Source organism: Cherax quadricarinatus, chromosome 60 (genome assembly GCF_038502225.1).
Source record: "Cherax quadricarinatus isolate ZL_2023a chromosome 60, ASM3850222v1, whole genome shotgun sequence".
Lineage (NCBI taxonomy): Eukaryota > Metazoa > Arthropoda > Malacostraca > Decapoda > Parastacidae > Cherax > Cherax quadricarinatus.
This window is the reverse complement of record NC_091351.1, coordinates 9,244,117-9,258,719: the sequence shown is the minus strand read 5'-3', so window position 1 is coordinate 9,258,719 and position 14,603 is coordinate 9,244,117. Positions and strand designations below refer to the sequence as shown.

Sequence of the window (14,603 nt, the reverse complement as noted above, 5' to 3'; positions counted from 1 at the left end):
AAATAGAAATATAGCCTTAAAGTTTTTTTTTTAAATTATATTGTAAATCCAGTACATTATTTGCAGTTACCATTTGTCCTCTTACAAATAATGTTGGACCCTAGTAAGTTTAGTGCTTTTTTATTATTATAATAATATTATTATTATTATAATAATATTATTATTATTATCACACTGGCCGATTCCCACCAAGGCAGGGTGGCCCGAAAAAGAAAAACTTTCACCATCATTCACTCCATCACTGTCTTGCCAGAAGGGTGCTTTACACTACAGTTTTTAAACTGCAACATTAACACCCCTCCTTCAGAGTGCAGGCACTGTACTTCCCATCTCCAGGACTCAAGTCCGGCCTGCCGGTTTCCCTGAATCCCTTCATAAATGTTACTTTGCTCACACTCAACAGCACGTCAAGTATTAAAAACCATTTGTCTCCATTCACTCCTATCAAACACGCTCACGCATGCCTGCTGGAAGTCCAAGCCCCTCGCACACAAAACCTCCTTTACCCCCTCCCTCCAACCTTTCCTAGACCGACCCCTACCCCGCCTTCCTTCCACTACAGACTGATACACTCTTGAAGTCATTCTGTTTCGCTCCATTCTCTCTACATGTCCGAACCACCTCAACAACCCTTCCTCAGCCCTCTGGACAACAGTTTTGGTAATCCCGCACCTCCTCCTAACTTCCAAACTATGAATTCTCTGCATTATATTCACACCACACATTGCCCTCAGACATGACATCTCCACTGCCTCCAGCCTTCTCCTCGCTGCAACATTCATCACCCATGCTTCACACCCATATAAGAGCGTTGGTAAAACTATACTCTCATACATTCCCCTCTTTGCCTCCAAGGACAAAGTTCTTTGTCTCCACAGACTCCTAAGTGCACCACTCACCCTTCTCCCCTCATCAATTCTATGATTCACCTCATCTTTCATAGACTCATCCGCTGACACGTCCACTCCCAAATATCTGAATACACTCACCTCCTCCATACTCTCTCCCTCCAATCTGGTATCCAATCTTTCATCACCTAATCTTTTTGTTATCCTCATAACCTTACTCTTTCCTGTATTCACTTTTAATTTTCTTCTTTTGCACACCCTACCAAATTCATCCACCAATTTCTGGAACTTCTCTTCAGAATCTCCCAAGAGCACAGTGTCATCAGCAAAGAGCAACTGTGACAACTCCCACTTTATGTGTGATTCTTTATCTTTTATCTCCACGCCTCTTGCCAAGACCCTCGCATTTACTTCTCTTACAACCCCATCTATAAATATATTAAATAACCACGGTGACATCACACATCCTTGTCTAAGGCCTACTTTTACTGGGAAATAATTTCCCTCTTTCCTACATACTCTAACTTGAGCCTCACTATCCTCGTAAAAACTCTTCACTGCTTTCAGTAACTTACCTCCTACACCATACACCTGCAACATCTGCCACATTACCCCCCTATCCACCCTGTCATATGCCTTTTCCAAATTCATAAATGCCACAAAGACCTCTTTAGCCTTATCTAAATACTGTTCACTTATATGTTTCACTGTAAACACCCGGTCCACACACCCCCTACCTTTCCTAAAGCCTCCTTGTTCATCTGCTATCCTATTCTCCATCTTACTCTTAATTCTTTCAATAATAACTCTACCATACACTTTACCAGGTATACTCAACAGACTTATCCCCCTATAATTGTTGCACTCTCTTTTGTCCCCTTTGCCTTTATACAAAGGAACTATGCATGCTCTCTGCCAATCCCTAGGTACCTTACCCTCTTCCATACATTTATTAAATAATTGCACCAACCACTCCAAAACTATATCCCCACCTGCTTTTAACATTTCTATCTTTATCCCATCAATCCCGGCTGCCTTACACCCTTTCATTTTACGTACTGCCTCACGAACTTCCCCCACACTCACAACTGGCTCTTCCTCACTCCTACAAGATGTTATTCCTCCTTGCCCTATACACGAAATCACAGCTTCCCTATCTTCATCAACATTTAACAATTCCTCAAAATATTCCCTCCATCTTCCCAATACCTCTAACTCTCCATTTAATAACTCTCCTCTCCTATTTTTAACTGACAAATCCATTTGTTCTCTAGGCTTCCTTAACTTGTTAATCTCACTCCAAAACTTTTTCTTATTTTCAACAAAATTTGTTGATAACATCTCACCCACTCTCTCATTTGCTCTCTTTTTACATTGCTTCACCACTCTCTTAACCTCTCTCTTTTTCTCCATATACTCTTCCCTCCTTGCATCACTTCTACTTTGTAAAAACTTCTCATATGCTAACTTTTTCTCCCTTACTACTCTCTTTACATCATCATTCCACCAATCGCTTCTCTTCCCTCCCGCACCCACTTTCCTGTACCCACAAACTTCTGCTGAACACTCTAACACTACATTTTTAAACCTACCCCATACCTCTTCGATCCCATTGCCTATGCTCTCATTAGCCCATCTATCCTCCAATAGCTGTTTATATCTTACCCTAACTGCCTCCTCTTTTAGTTTATAAACCTTCACCTCTCTCTTCCCTGATGCTTCTATTCTCCTTGTATCCCATCTACCTTTTACTCTCAGTGTAGCTACAACTAGAAAGTGATCTGATATATTTGTGGCCCCTCTATAAACATATACATCCTGAAGTCTACTCAACAGTCTTTTATCTACCAATACATAATCCAACAAACTACTGTCATTTCGCCCTACATCATATCTTGAATACTTATTTATCCTCTTTTTCTTAAAATATGTATTACCTATAACTAAACCCCTTTCTATACAAAGTTCAATCAAAGGGCTCCCATTATCATTTACACCTGGCACCCCAAACTTACCTACCACACCCTCTCTAAAAGTTTCTCCAACTTCATCATTCAGGTCCCCTACCACAATTACTCTCTCACTTGGTTCAAAGGCTCCTATACATTCACTTAACATCTCCCAAAATCTCTCTCTCTCCTCTTATAAAAATCCTAAATAGTAGGTTGGTAGACAGCAACCGCCCAAGGAGGTATTACCATCTTGCCAAGTGAGTGTAAAATGAAAGCCTGTAATTGTTTTACATTACGGTAGGATTGCTGGTGTCTTATTTCTGTCTCAAACATGCAAGATTTTAGGTATGTCTTGCTACTTCTACTTACACTTAGGTCACACTACACATACATGTACAAGCATATATATACACACCCCTCTGGGTTTTCTTCTATTTTCTTACTAGTTCTTGTTCTTGTTTATTTCCAGTTATCTCCATGGGGAAGTGGAACAGAATTCTTCCTCCGTAAGCCATGCGTGTTGTAAGAGGCAACTAAAATGCCGGGAGCAAGGGGCTAGTAACCCCTTTTCCTGTATAAATTACTAAATTTAAAAAGAGAAACTTTTGTTTTTCTTTTTGGGCCACCCTGCCTCGGCCGGATATGGCCGGTTTGTTGAAAGAAAGAAAGAATTACAAAAAATCCTAAGTAGTAGGTTGGTAGACAGCAACCACCCAAGGAGGTACTACCATCTTGCCAAGTGAGTGCACAACAAAAGCCTGTAATTGTTTTACATGAGGGTAGGATTGCTGGTGTTTTTTTTCTGTCTCAAACATGCAAGATTTTAGGTATGTCTTGCTACTTCTACTTACACTTAGGTCACATTACACATTTATGTACAAGCATATATACAGTGGACCCTCGGTTATTGGCCATTCTGGATATTGGCCAATTCGGTTTTTGCCCGCTTTTTTGGCTGAAATTCTATCCAGGTTATCGGTCGTTATTTCGGAGATCGGCCATACTGGATGTAATAAATCACTCTTGAGCACATTAAATGTCTAATTTTAAGTTAATATAGACAATTTCATTAATCCATCTATGATATTTTCTTCAAAATTATATACGAAACACATTACATAGCATATAGCATATAAACATAGCATATACAGTGGACCCCCGCCTTACGATCAGGTCCCAACTCGAACAATTATGTAAGTGTATTTTTATAAGTGCTTTTGTATGTGTATTTTTGGGGGTATGAAACGGACTAATCTAATTTACAATATTCCTTATGGGAACAAATTCATTCAGTAACGGCACTCGAACAGACTTCTGGAATGTATTAATATCGTAAGGCGGGGGTCCAGTGTACATGCAATGTTTATATGCTATCGAGTGGAGAGTCGGGTGGAGAGTAAACATTATGTTTTCTCTGATTCAGTGTTAGAGAAAACTGTGAATCTTGCGTCTCACCCAGTAATCGCCCTTCATATGCGTCTGTTTAGAATTCTCGGCATGAATTATTCATTAATTCTCCCTTTGTTTACGATGGCATGTAAAGGTAGTTGTTAGAAACGATTAAACTCAATGAACATGGTAATAATATGGCTAAGTAGTGTAATAATATGGCTGTGTAGTGTAGCCCAAGGGGGCTACACTACACAGAGGGGATTCCCAACTCCCTCTCCCCTCCTGCCTTCTTCAATACGACAACAAGTCTCCAATAAAGATATGTAATGTTCATTCATCATTAAAATTTGTGCTTTATATTTATTTCTCATTGTTTTCTGTATGTAAAACTACAGTTAAACTTTAAAAAATGTATTTTTTGTTAATATTTTTGGGTGTCTGAAACAGATTAATTGGATTTACATTAATTCTTATGGGAAATATTATTTCAGTTTTCTGCTTTTTCGGATTTAGGCTGACCTTCTGGAATGGATTATGACCGATAACCAAGGGTCCACTATATACACACACACACCCTTCTGGGTTTTTTTCTATTTTCTTACTAGTTCTTGTTCTTGTTTCTCTTCTCTTATCTCCATGGGGAAGTGGAACAGAATTCTTCCTTCATAAGCCATGCATGTCATAAGAGGCGACTAAAATGCCGGGAGCAAGGGGAAAGTAACTCCTTCTCCTGTGTACAATACTAAAGTTAAAAATAGAAACTTTCATTTTTCTGTTTAGGTCACCCTACCTCAGGGGGATATGGCCAGTGTGTGAAAAAAAAAAATACAAAAAATGTAATCGACTGTTAAGTTGTTTACCTATGAAAATACTAAGGTAAGAAATGTACCCATAATCACATTGTTTTTTTGACTTCAGCTTTTTGCACTGTGAAAGTCCACCTGATAGTTCATTACTTTTTTTCCAGCTGACATTCTTTGTACAATTACCAGTATGTACTCTTATTTTCTAATCATCATCCATTTATTTTTTTGTGCTTTATTTTCCATGATTTCTGCTTTATTCCTTGCACTTGTGTACTAAGAAAAATTGCTTCCTCATATTTTTCAGCATAAAAAGTGAGAACTGCCTAACTTGTATGATAAACTAGAAAAGAACATTCGTTGACAAAAATTTCTGATTACCCTCATAAACACATAACATTTCAAGATAGGCTTTAAATGTCTACATGTGATATTTCATAAACTCCCTTCAAAAAGAAAAGTTACAAAACACAGAGTACAAGATTCCCAATACTACTATAATAACAAATAAATCTAAAATCCAATGGATTAGGCTATATTTTACCTGGTTTTTCATTTTCTCTGAAATTAGTTCCCAAAATGCTCTGCGTCTCATGGTCTTGTCTACATAAGTTTGTTCGTGTTCCTCATATACATCCAGTAAGGTCCTCACAGCAGGAAGACTCCACAATGTAAAACTTCGTCCACCTCCATCTACAAAAGACAAACATGCTAGTGTCATAGTTGGACCAATTCACAAATGATGTACGTTTTGGAGAGGAAACCTCAGGCAATGTTTTGATCTGCTCAGAACCATTACTGAGACACAGTAGATTGATTTGATAAAGGTCAGCGATGCACAGAAACACCATATATAATTTTGTCTCTTAAGTGTGTGATGTATGTGCGGTGCATTGGTGGTACAGAACACAGTGGGTTAAACAGTATTGCTAACAAGAGAAATTTAGCTTTTATGAACATACAGTAACAATAATAATAAAAATAATAATAATAGTAGTAACAATAATAAGTTACAATCATAATAATAATAGTAATAATAATCATAATAATAATAATAATATATTTATAGATGGGGTTGTAAAGGAAGTAAATGCTAGGGTGTTTGGGAGAGGGGTGGGATTAAATTTTGGGGAATCAAATTCAAAATGGGAATTGACACAGTTACTTTTTGCTGATGATACTGTGCTTATGGGAGATTCTAAATAAAAATTGCAAAGGTTAGTGGATGAGTCTGGGAATGTGTGCTAAGGTAGAAAGTTGAAAGTGAACATAGAAAAGAGTAAGGTGATGAGGGTATCAAATGATTTAGATAAAGAAAAATTGGATATCAAATTGGGGAGGAGGAGTATGGAAGAAGTGAATGTTTTCAGATACAGTGGACCCCCGCATAACGATTACCTCCGAATGCGACCAATTATGTAAGTGTATTTATGTAGGTGCATTTGTACGTGTATGTTTGGGGGTCTGAAATGGACTAATCTACTTCACAATATTCCTTATGGGAACAAATTCGGTCAGTACTGGCACCTGAACATACTTCTGGAGTGAAAAAATATCGTTAACCGGGGGTCCACTGTGTACTTGGGAGTTGATGTGTCGGCGGATGGATTTATGAAGGATGAGGTTAATCATAGAATTGATGAGGGAAAAAAGGTGAGTGGTGCGTTGAGGTATATGTGGAGTCAAAAAACGTTATGGCAAGAGGCGTGGAGTTAAAAGATAAAGAATCACACACAAAGTGGGAGTTGTCACAGCTGCTCTTTGCTGATGACACTGTGCTCTTGGGAGATTCTGAAGAGAAGTTGCAGAGATTGGTGGATGAATTTGGTAGGGTGTGCAAAAGAAGAAAATTAAAGGTGAATACAGGAAAGAGTAAGGTTATGAGGATAACAAAAAGATTAGGTGATGAAAGATTGAATATCAGATTGGAGGGAGAGAGTATGGAGGAGGTGAACGTATTCAGATATTTGGGAGTGGACGTGTCAGCGGATGGGTCTATGAAAGATGAGGTGAATCATAGAATTGATGAGGGAAAAAGAGTGAGTGGTGCACTTAGGAGTCTGTGGAGACAAAGAACTTTGTCCTTGGAGGCAAAGAGGGGAATGTATGAGAGTATAGTTTTACCAACGCTCTTATATGGGTGTGAAGCGTGGGTGATGAATGTTGCAGCGAGGAGAAGGCTGGAGGCAGTGGAGATGTCATGTCTGAGGGCAATGTGTGGTGTGAATATAATGCAGAGAATTCGTAGTTTGGAAGTTATGAGGAGGTGCGGGATTACCAAAACTGTTGTCCAGAGGGCTGAGGAAGGGTTGTTGAGGTGGTTCGGACATGTAGAGAGAATGGAGCGAAACAGAATGACTTCAAGAGTGTATCAGTCTGTAGTGGAAGGAAGGCGGGGTAGGGGTCGGCCAAGGAAGGGTTGGAGGGAGGGGGTAAAGGAGGTTTTGTGTGCGAGGGGCTTGGACTTCCAGCAGGCATGCGTGAGCGTGTTTGATAGGAGTGAATGGAGACAAATGGTTTTTAATACTTGACGTGCTGTTGGAGTGTGAGCAAAGTAACATTTATGAAGGGATTCAGGGAAACCGGCAGGCCGGACTTGAGTCCTGGAGATGGGAAGTACAGTGCCTGCACTCTGAAGGAGGGGTGTTAATGTTGCAGTTTAAAAACTGTAGTGTAAAGCACCCTTCTGGCAAGACAGTGATGGAGTGAATGATGGTGAAAGTTTTTCTTTTTCGGGCCACCCTGCCTTGGTGGGAATCGGCCGGTGTGATAATAAAAAAAATAAAAAAACGTTATCTATGGAGGCAAAGAAGGGAATGTATGAAAGTATAGTAGTACCAACACTCTTATATGGGTGTGAAGCTTGGGTGGTAAATGCAGCAGCGAGGAGACGGTTGGAGGCAGTGGAGATGTCCTGTTTAACCCTTTGACTGTCGCGGCCGTATATATACGTCTCACGAGGTACCGTGTTTGACGTATATACACTCATAAATTCTAGCGGCTTCAAATCAAGCAGGAGAAAGCTGGTAGGCCCACATGTGAGAGAATGGGTCTGTGTGGTCAGTGTGCACCATATAAAAAAAATCCTGGAGCACGCAGTGCATAATGAGAAAAAAAAAACTCCAACCGTTTTTTTTTAATTAAAATGCCGAATTTGTGGTCTATTTTCATATAGTATTTATGGCTGTACAGTGGACCCCCGCATAACGATCACCTCCGAATGCGACCAATTATGTAAGTGCGTTTGTACGTGTATGTTTGGGGGTCTGAAATGGACTAATCTACTTCACAATATTCCTTATGGGAACAAATTCGGTCAGTACTGGCACCTGAACATACTCCTGGAGTGAAAAAATATCGTTAACCGGGGGTCCACTGTATTCTCATTTTCTTGGTCTCATTTGATAGAATGGAAAACATATTATAGAAATAGAGGTGATTTTGATTGATTTTACTATAAAAAGAACCTAGAAATGGAGCTCAAAGTAGGGGAAATGTTTGAATTTTTGCCAATGTTCAAAAGTAAACAAATGATGTCATTGTCCAATAAATGTCCAACTAGCCATTCTAATATGCAGTCATGAATGGGTTGATGTTATTTATACAATTATTACAGTATTGCAGTAGTCTGCATAATAGTAAGTCTTCTATTTTTTGTTTGAATAAAAATTCAAAATAGAAAGCAAGAGTAATATCAGAGGGGCCTGGAGACATGACTGATGAACAAAGAAAATGTTATTTTAGAGCCAGGAATGTCTGCATTGTTCATTCTGGACCTTATTTTGAAATTGTCATATTTTTTAGTTTTCGTGAAATTGGCCAAATTGCAAATTTCTGACCACATTATTAGGTAGTTGAAATCGGTAAATGGGCAGTATCTTGTACTCAATCGATAGAAAAAATGGAGTTCTAAAGAAATAGCTATGAGTTTGGTCAACTGGAACAATGGAATTAGCCGAAAATAGGGCTCAAAGTGGGCGAAATCGCCGATTTGTAAATATCGCAGAGGTCGCTAACTTCGCGAGAGTGTAATTCCGTCAGTTTTCCATCAAATTTCGTTTTTTTGGTGTCATTACAATCGGGAAAAGATTCTCTATCATTTCATAAGAAAAAATAATTTTTTTTTTTAAATTTTGCGACACCAGGAGACACCTCAGGATTGGGGGTTGCGACAGTCAAAGGGTTAAGGGCAATGTGTGGTGTAAATATTATGCAGAAAATTCGGAGTGTGGAAATTAGGAAAAGGTGTGGAGTTAATAAAAGTATTAGTCAGAGGGCAGAAGAGGGGTTGTTGAGGTGGTTTGGTCATTTAGAGAGAATGGATCAAAGTAGAATGACATGGAAAGCATATAAATCTACAGGGGAAGGAAGGCGGGGTAGGGGTCGTCCTCAAAAGGGTTGGAGAGAGGGGGTAAAGGAGGTTTTGTGGGCAAGGGGCTTGGACTTCCAGCAAGCGTGCATGAGCATGTTAGATAGGAGTGAATGGAGATGAATGGTACTTGGGACCTGACGATCTGTTGGAGTGTGAGCAGGGTAATATTTAGTGAAGGGATTCAGGGAAACCGGTTATTTTCATATAGTTGGACTTGAGTCCTGGAAATGGGAAGTACAATGCCTGCACTTTAAAGGAGGGGTTTGGGATATTGGCAGTTTGGAGGGATATGTTGTGTATCTTTATATGTGTATGCTTCTAAACTGTTGTATTCTGAGCACCTCTGCAAAAACAGTGATAATGTGTGAGTGTGGTGAAAGTGTTGAATGATGAAAGTATTTTCTTTTTGGGGATTTTCTTTCTTTTTTGGGTCACCCTGCCTCGGTGGGAGACGGCCGACTTGTTGAAAAAAAAAAAAAAAAAAAAAAAAAAAATAATAATAATAATAATAATAACAATAATAATAATAATAATAATCTTCTTTCAAGAAACCAGCTGTACCCCACCGAGGCAGGGTGGCCCTAAAGGAAAAATGAAAGTTTCTCCTTTAAATTTAGTAATACATGTACAGCCTCTCCTCACTTAGTGATGTACTCGTTTACCGACGACTCAGATTTACGATGGGCTCTCTGACCAGTAAGCATACCCTCTGTTCTGTTTATTACAATATACGTACAGTACACTACTTTATAAATGTTTAAAAATACGTATACCGGGAATGTTATAAATGGTATAAAGGTGACATTAAAACAATATCAAAGATGGTTGACACAGACCCACTACCATTATAGTATGGTTCTCACTTAACGATGAATTCATTGACAGACATGGTCTTTTGAACAGAACTTTGTCGTTAAGTGAGGAGAGGCTGTATATACAGGAGAAGGGGTTACTAGCCCCTTGCTCTCGGCAATTTAGTCACTTCTTATTTATTTATTTATTTATTTAGAAATTTAGCATATATACAGAGGTACAAAAAAAAAAAAAATACAGGTAAGAGCAGCATGCCAAAGCCACTTATGACACATATGGCTTACAGAGGAAGAATTCTGTTCCACTTCCCCATGGAGATAAGAGGAAATAAATAAGAACAAGAACTAATAAGAAAACAGAAGAAAACCCAGAGGGGTGTGTATATTTATGCTTGTATATGCAAGTGTAGTGTGACCTAAGTGCAACTAGAAGTAGCAAGACATACATGAAATCTTGTATGTTTACGAGACAGAAAAAAAAAAACACCAGCAATCCTACCATCACGTACAACAATTACAGGCTTTCGTTTTACACTCACTTGACAGGATGGTAGTACCTCCCTGGGCGGATGCTGTCCACCAGCCGACTACCTAGGAATAATAATAATAATAATAACAAAATATAATTTAGTTCTGAAAAACAATTATTATAAACATCTTCTAGGTATTGAGTATAGCAAATTTTCCTCTTAATGATGTGAAAACTGATTTTATTTGAATTAGTATTAACCTGGAGTGTTAGTAACCCGGGAGAGCAAAAGAATGCCAATCAGTGTGGCTTATTTCCATCGGGGTCCCATAATCCTCTTTTTCAAAAAGCAATCCATAAGAGTTGGTTAACACCTAGGAGGACATTCTAGGTACCGTCTTGCTGCTAGATGAACAGGGGCAACAGACATTGTGAAATATTCCTAATATCTTCCACTCACGGCGGGACTGAACTCATATTATCATCACATTCAAGGGAAAGCACAAGGTGCACAGGGGTCATGAAGCACCTGGGAAATGAAAGACAACCAGGTTTGATGCAAAAGAGGGGAGAATAACTCCAATTCCTTGGATTCTGAGCCTTTTACTGATGTCAAGGAACCTGAAGTCACTCACCTGCCTCCTCAGGTTCCCTGACTTCATCATCTTGACCAGCAGAAACATAGAGGTCATCTGAGCCAGTTACTGTTGTTTCAACTGCATCAATGTAGCTTACCTGAAAAGACAAAATGTTACAAAATGGCTATAACAAAAATGCACAATGCCATGATTGGAAAAATACACAAATAACAGCATGACTTTGCAAATGTCCAACTTGGACCAAAACGTCATTGTAAGCTCCCCTCTCCTACGTGCGGGTTATTTGTGTACAGATAAACCAATACATTCACCTGTAAATATTTCCATCTCTCATAAAACACACAGAAGAAACTGAACACCAATCCTTCTCAGCCATTGGATCATAACACCTGAGTAGGTAATGGACTCCTTAACTAATATAATAAAATACAGTACAACTTTATTTCTTTTCTGCAGTATACAAAATGTAGCTTACACATAATAAAATATTCTTAACCCGTAAACGGTCCAAGCAGATCTACGTTGATATGTGTAGTGCTCCAAAAGTAGATCTACATTTTTTTTTTTACATATTTTCAAATATAACCAAAAAAAAAAAGATCAAAGTTTTTTTACACATTTTCAAATGTAAAAACAAAAAAAGAAGATCTACTTTTTTACATGCTTTCAAATGTTGAAAAAATGTATATATACGTTTGGACCATTTACAGGTTAAGCATAAAAGAAAGCCACTAGAATGCTGTTCAAACCATACCCCCGGCCAGGATTGAACCTGCGGTCATAGAGTCTCAAAACTCCAGCCCGTTTGCAATCGTGTCATTACGATTTCTTAAGTAATGCTGTTCATTTTGGGAAGACTAATCCTAATGCTTAGAGACTACTTAAGACTACTTGACACAGGTTATTGTGGAGTCAAATAGTCAGTCATGAAAATACCATGAGCAATATAATGGGGTAGCAATGATACCACTACTATTATTGGTACTTCTTTTAAGCTAGTCTCATTAACCTAGAAACCACAAATATTATTGTGCAAAATTAAGTGTGGATAATAACATTTACTTCTGATATGGATTCAATTTGTATTTAGGATATCATATCAAACAAAAGTTCTCTTTTTATCTTAAGTAATGTATACAGGAGAAAGGGTTACTAACCCTTTTCTCCTGGCATTTTAGCCGCCTCTTACAACCATATCTACGAACTGTAATATAGTTGATAAATTAGACACATGTGCAACTCTTGGGTATCTTTATTAAGGAAACGTTTCGCCACACAGTGGTTTGAAGCCACTGTGTGGCGAAAAGTTTCCTTAATAAAGATACCAAAGAGTTGCACATGTGTCTAATTTATAAACGTGTCGGTTCTGTGAACCATTCATCTGTAATATAGTTCACAGATGTGGTCAATATGGTCAATACTGTATCACAATATGCAAAACAAGTACTGTGAAAAAAACAGTGAACTTCCAAGCACTTTTGTGATTTCTCACATTATCAAGGTCCTTGATAATGCAAGAAAATGCTTGGAAGCTCCCTTTTTTTTTCACTGTGGTTGTTTTGCACAAACATAAGAGAGATACATATATACACACACCATATTCTGTTACTACAAGATTTCCTTACATATAGTAGTACGAATGACATCCAAATTACTGTAAAAGTATCAAACACTCACCTCCACACTCCCTGACTCAGAATTATTCTCGTCCACCACAGAAGTAATTTCTTCAGTTGAAATCACATCCTCGGACACAGATTCCAGACCTAAGCACGAACAGTACATGAACAGAACGAGTAATGTTTTATATAATAGAAAGAATTTTCAATAAAAATGCAAAAAGTAAGAGATTATAGTTTCTCTATAAATGACTGGCATGCACTGAACACCTTATTTTAAATTTGCAATTGCTTCACATTATACCTGTGGTTGATTACAGGGGTCACCTTCACATCCTCGATATATCTTCGATAAGTTCTGAGAGTTTTTCTGCTCCCAGAGCATGGTCTTGGGCCTGGTCAACCAGGCTGTTCTTATATTACCTAGGATATATGTAATGGTGTGATACTATAGTACAAGATATATATATATATATATATATATATATATATATATATATATATATATATATATATATATATATATATATATATATATATATATATATATATATACATATATAAACAAATAAAGATTCAGTGGCACAAATATGTGCTTCTTGAGCCAAGGATTGGACCCGACCTCCCCTTCCTTGGATCGAACCTTATTACCTCCCAATTCCCCCACAGGTGCCATATGACCCTCCTATGGGTTTAGCACTCACTCCATGACTGTATTAATAATATCGCTATTAAAAGTAAAAATGTACATATGCATATATACATATTATAATCAAATAAAGCACTAAACCGACAAGCATCATGCAGCTGCATATACACATAATGTATATATGTATATACATACATATAGATACGTATATACATACATATAGATACATATATACATACATATAGATACGTATATACATAAATATAGATACGTATATACATACATATAGATACGTATATACATACATATAGATACGTATATACAGATACGTATATACAGATATGTATACACACATTCATACGTATACTAGGCATTTTAGATACATACTTAAATATACATATTCAATATACATGCAGCTTTATCCTCTATTAACAAAATTAACATAAAAAACATATAAATGATTATATTATGGCTATATTTTAACAACAAAAGAAAAAGCTCACTTTTTAAAGCTGAATTTATATATTATTAAGCTTTATTCTTAAAGCTGACGTATACTAAGACTGTCTTTACTATGGTTGTTGCGTAAAGAAAAATAAGGTAATGTTTACCTTCATCTTTCACTACAAAAGTTGCCACTGTCACATAATTAGAAGGATCTGCAGAGGACATTGTTGTTGTTTGGGGTTGTTAAGGGCCATCAAAGCTTGAGTCTTATTGAACCCTGCTTTCCAGTAGTCCAGGGTTGTTAAGGGCCATAAAAGCTTACGACTTATTGAACCCTGCTTTCCAGGAGTCCAGAGTTGTTAAGGGCCATAAAAGCTTACGACTTATTGAACCCTGCTTTCCAGTAGTCCAGGGTTGTTAAGGGCCATAAAAGCTTACGACTTACTGAACCCTGCTTTCCAGTAGTCCAGGGTTGTTAAGGGCCATAAAAGCTTACGACTTATTGAACCCTGCTTTCCAGTAGTCCAGGGTTGTTAAGGGCCATAAAAGCTTACGACTTATTGAACCCTGCTTTCCAGGAGTCCAGGGTTGTTAAGGGCCATCAAAGCTTGAGTCTTATTGAACCCTGCTTTCCAGGAGTC

General features: G+C 37.9%; 1 protein-coding gene across 2 annotated transcripts in view; it reads right to left on the bottom strand.

Moving 5' to 3' along the window:
* The window catches only part of LOC128694495 (uncharacterized), a 42,788-nt gene extending 28,538 nt beyond the window's left edge, over window positions 1-14,250 (bottom strand). For both annotated transcript variants that reach the window (XM_070097918.1, XM_070097920.1), the window contains exons 1-4: window positions 14,127-14,250; window positions 12,925-13,013; window positions 11,284-11,383; window positions 5,540-5,688 (exon numbers count right to left, since the gene is read on the bottom strand). In XM_070097918.1, the coding sequence (XP_069954019.1) occupies window positions 5,540-5,688; window positions 11,284-11,383; window positions 12,925-13,013; window positions 14,127-14,187 (399 nt within the window). In that variant the 5' untranslated portion in view covers window positions 14,188-14,250. The remainder of the gene's footprint in view (window positions 1-5,539; window positions 5,689-11,283; window positions 11,384-12,924; window positions 13,014-14,126) is intronic.
* Window positions 14,251-14,603: the final 353 nt, after the last annotated feature.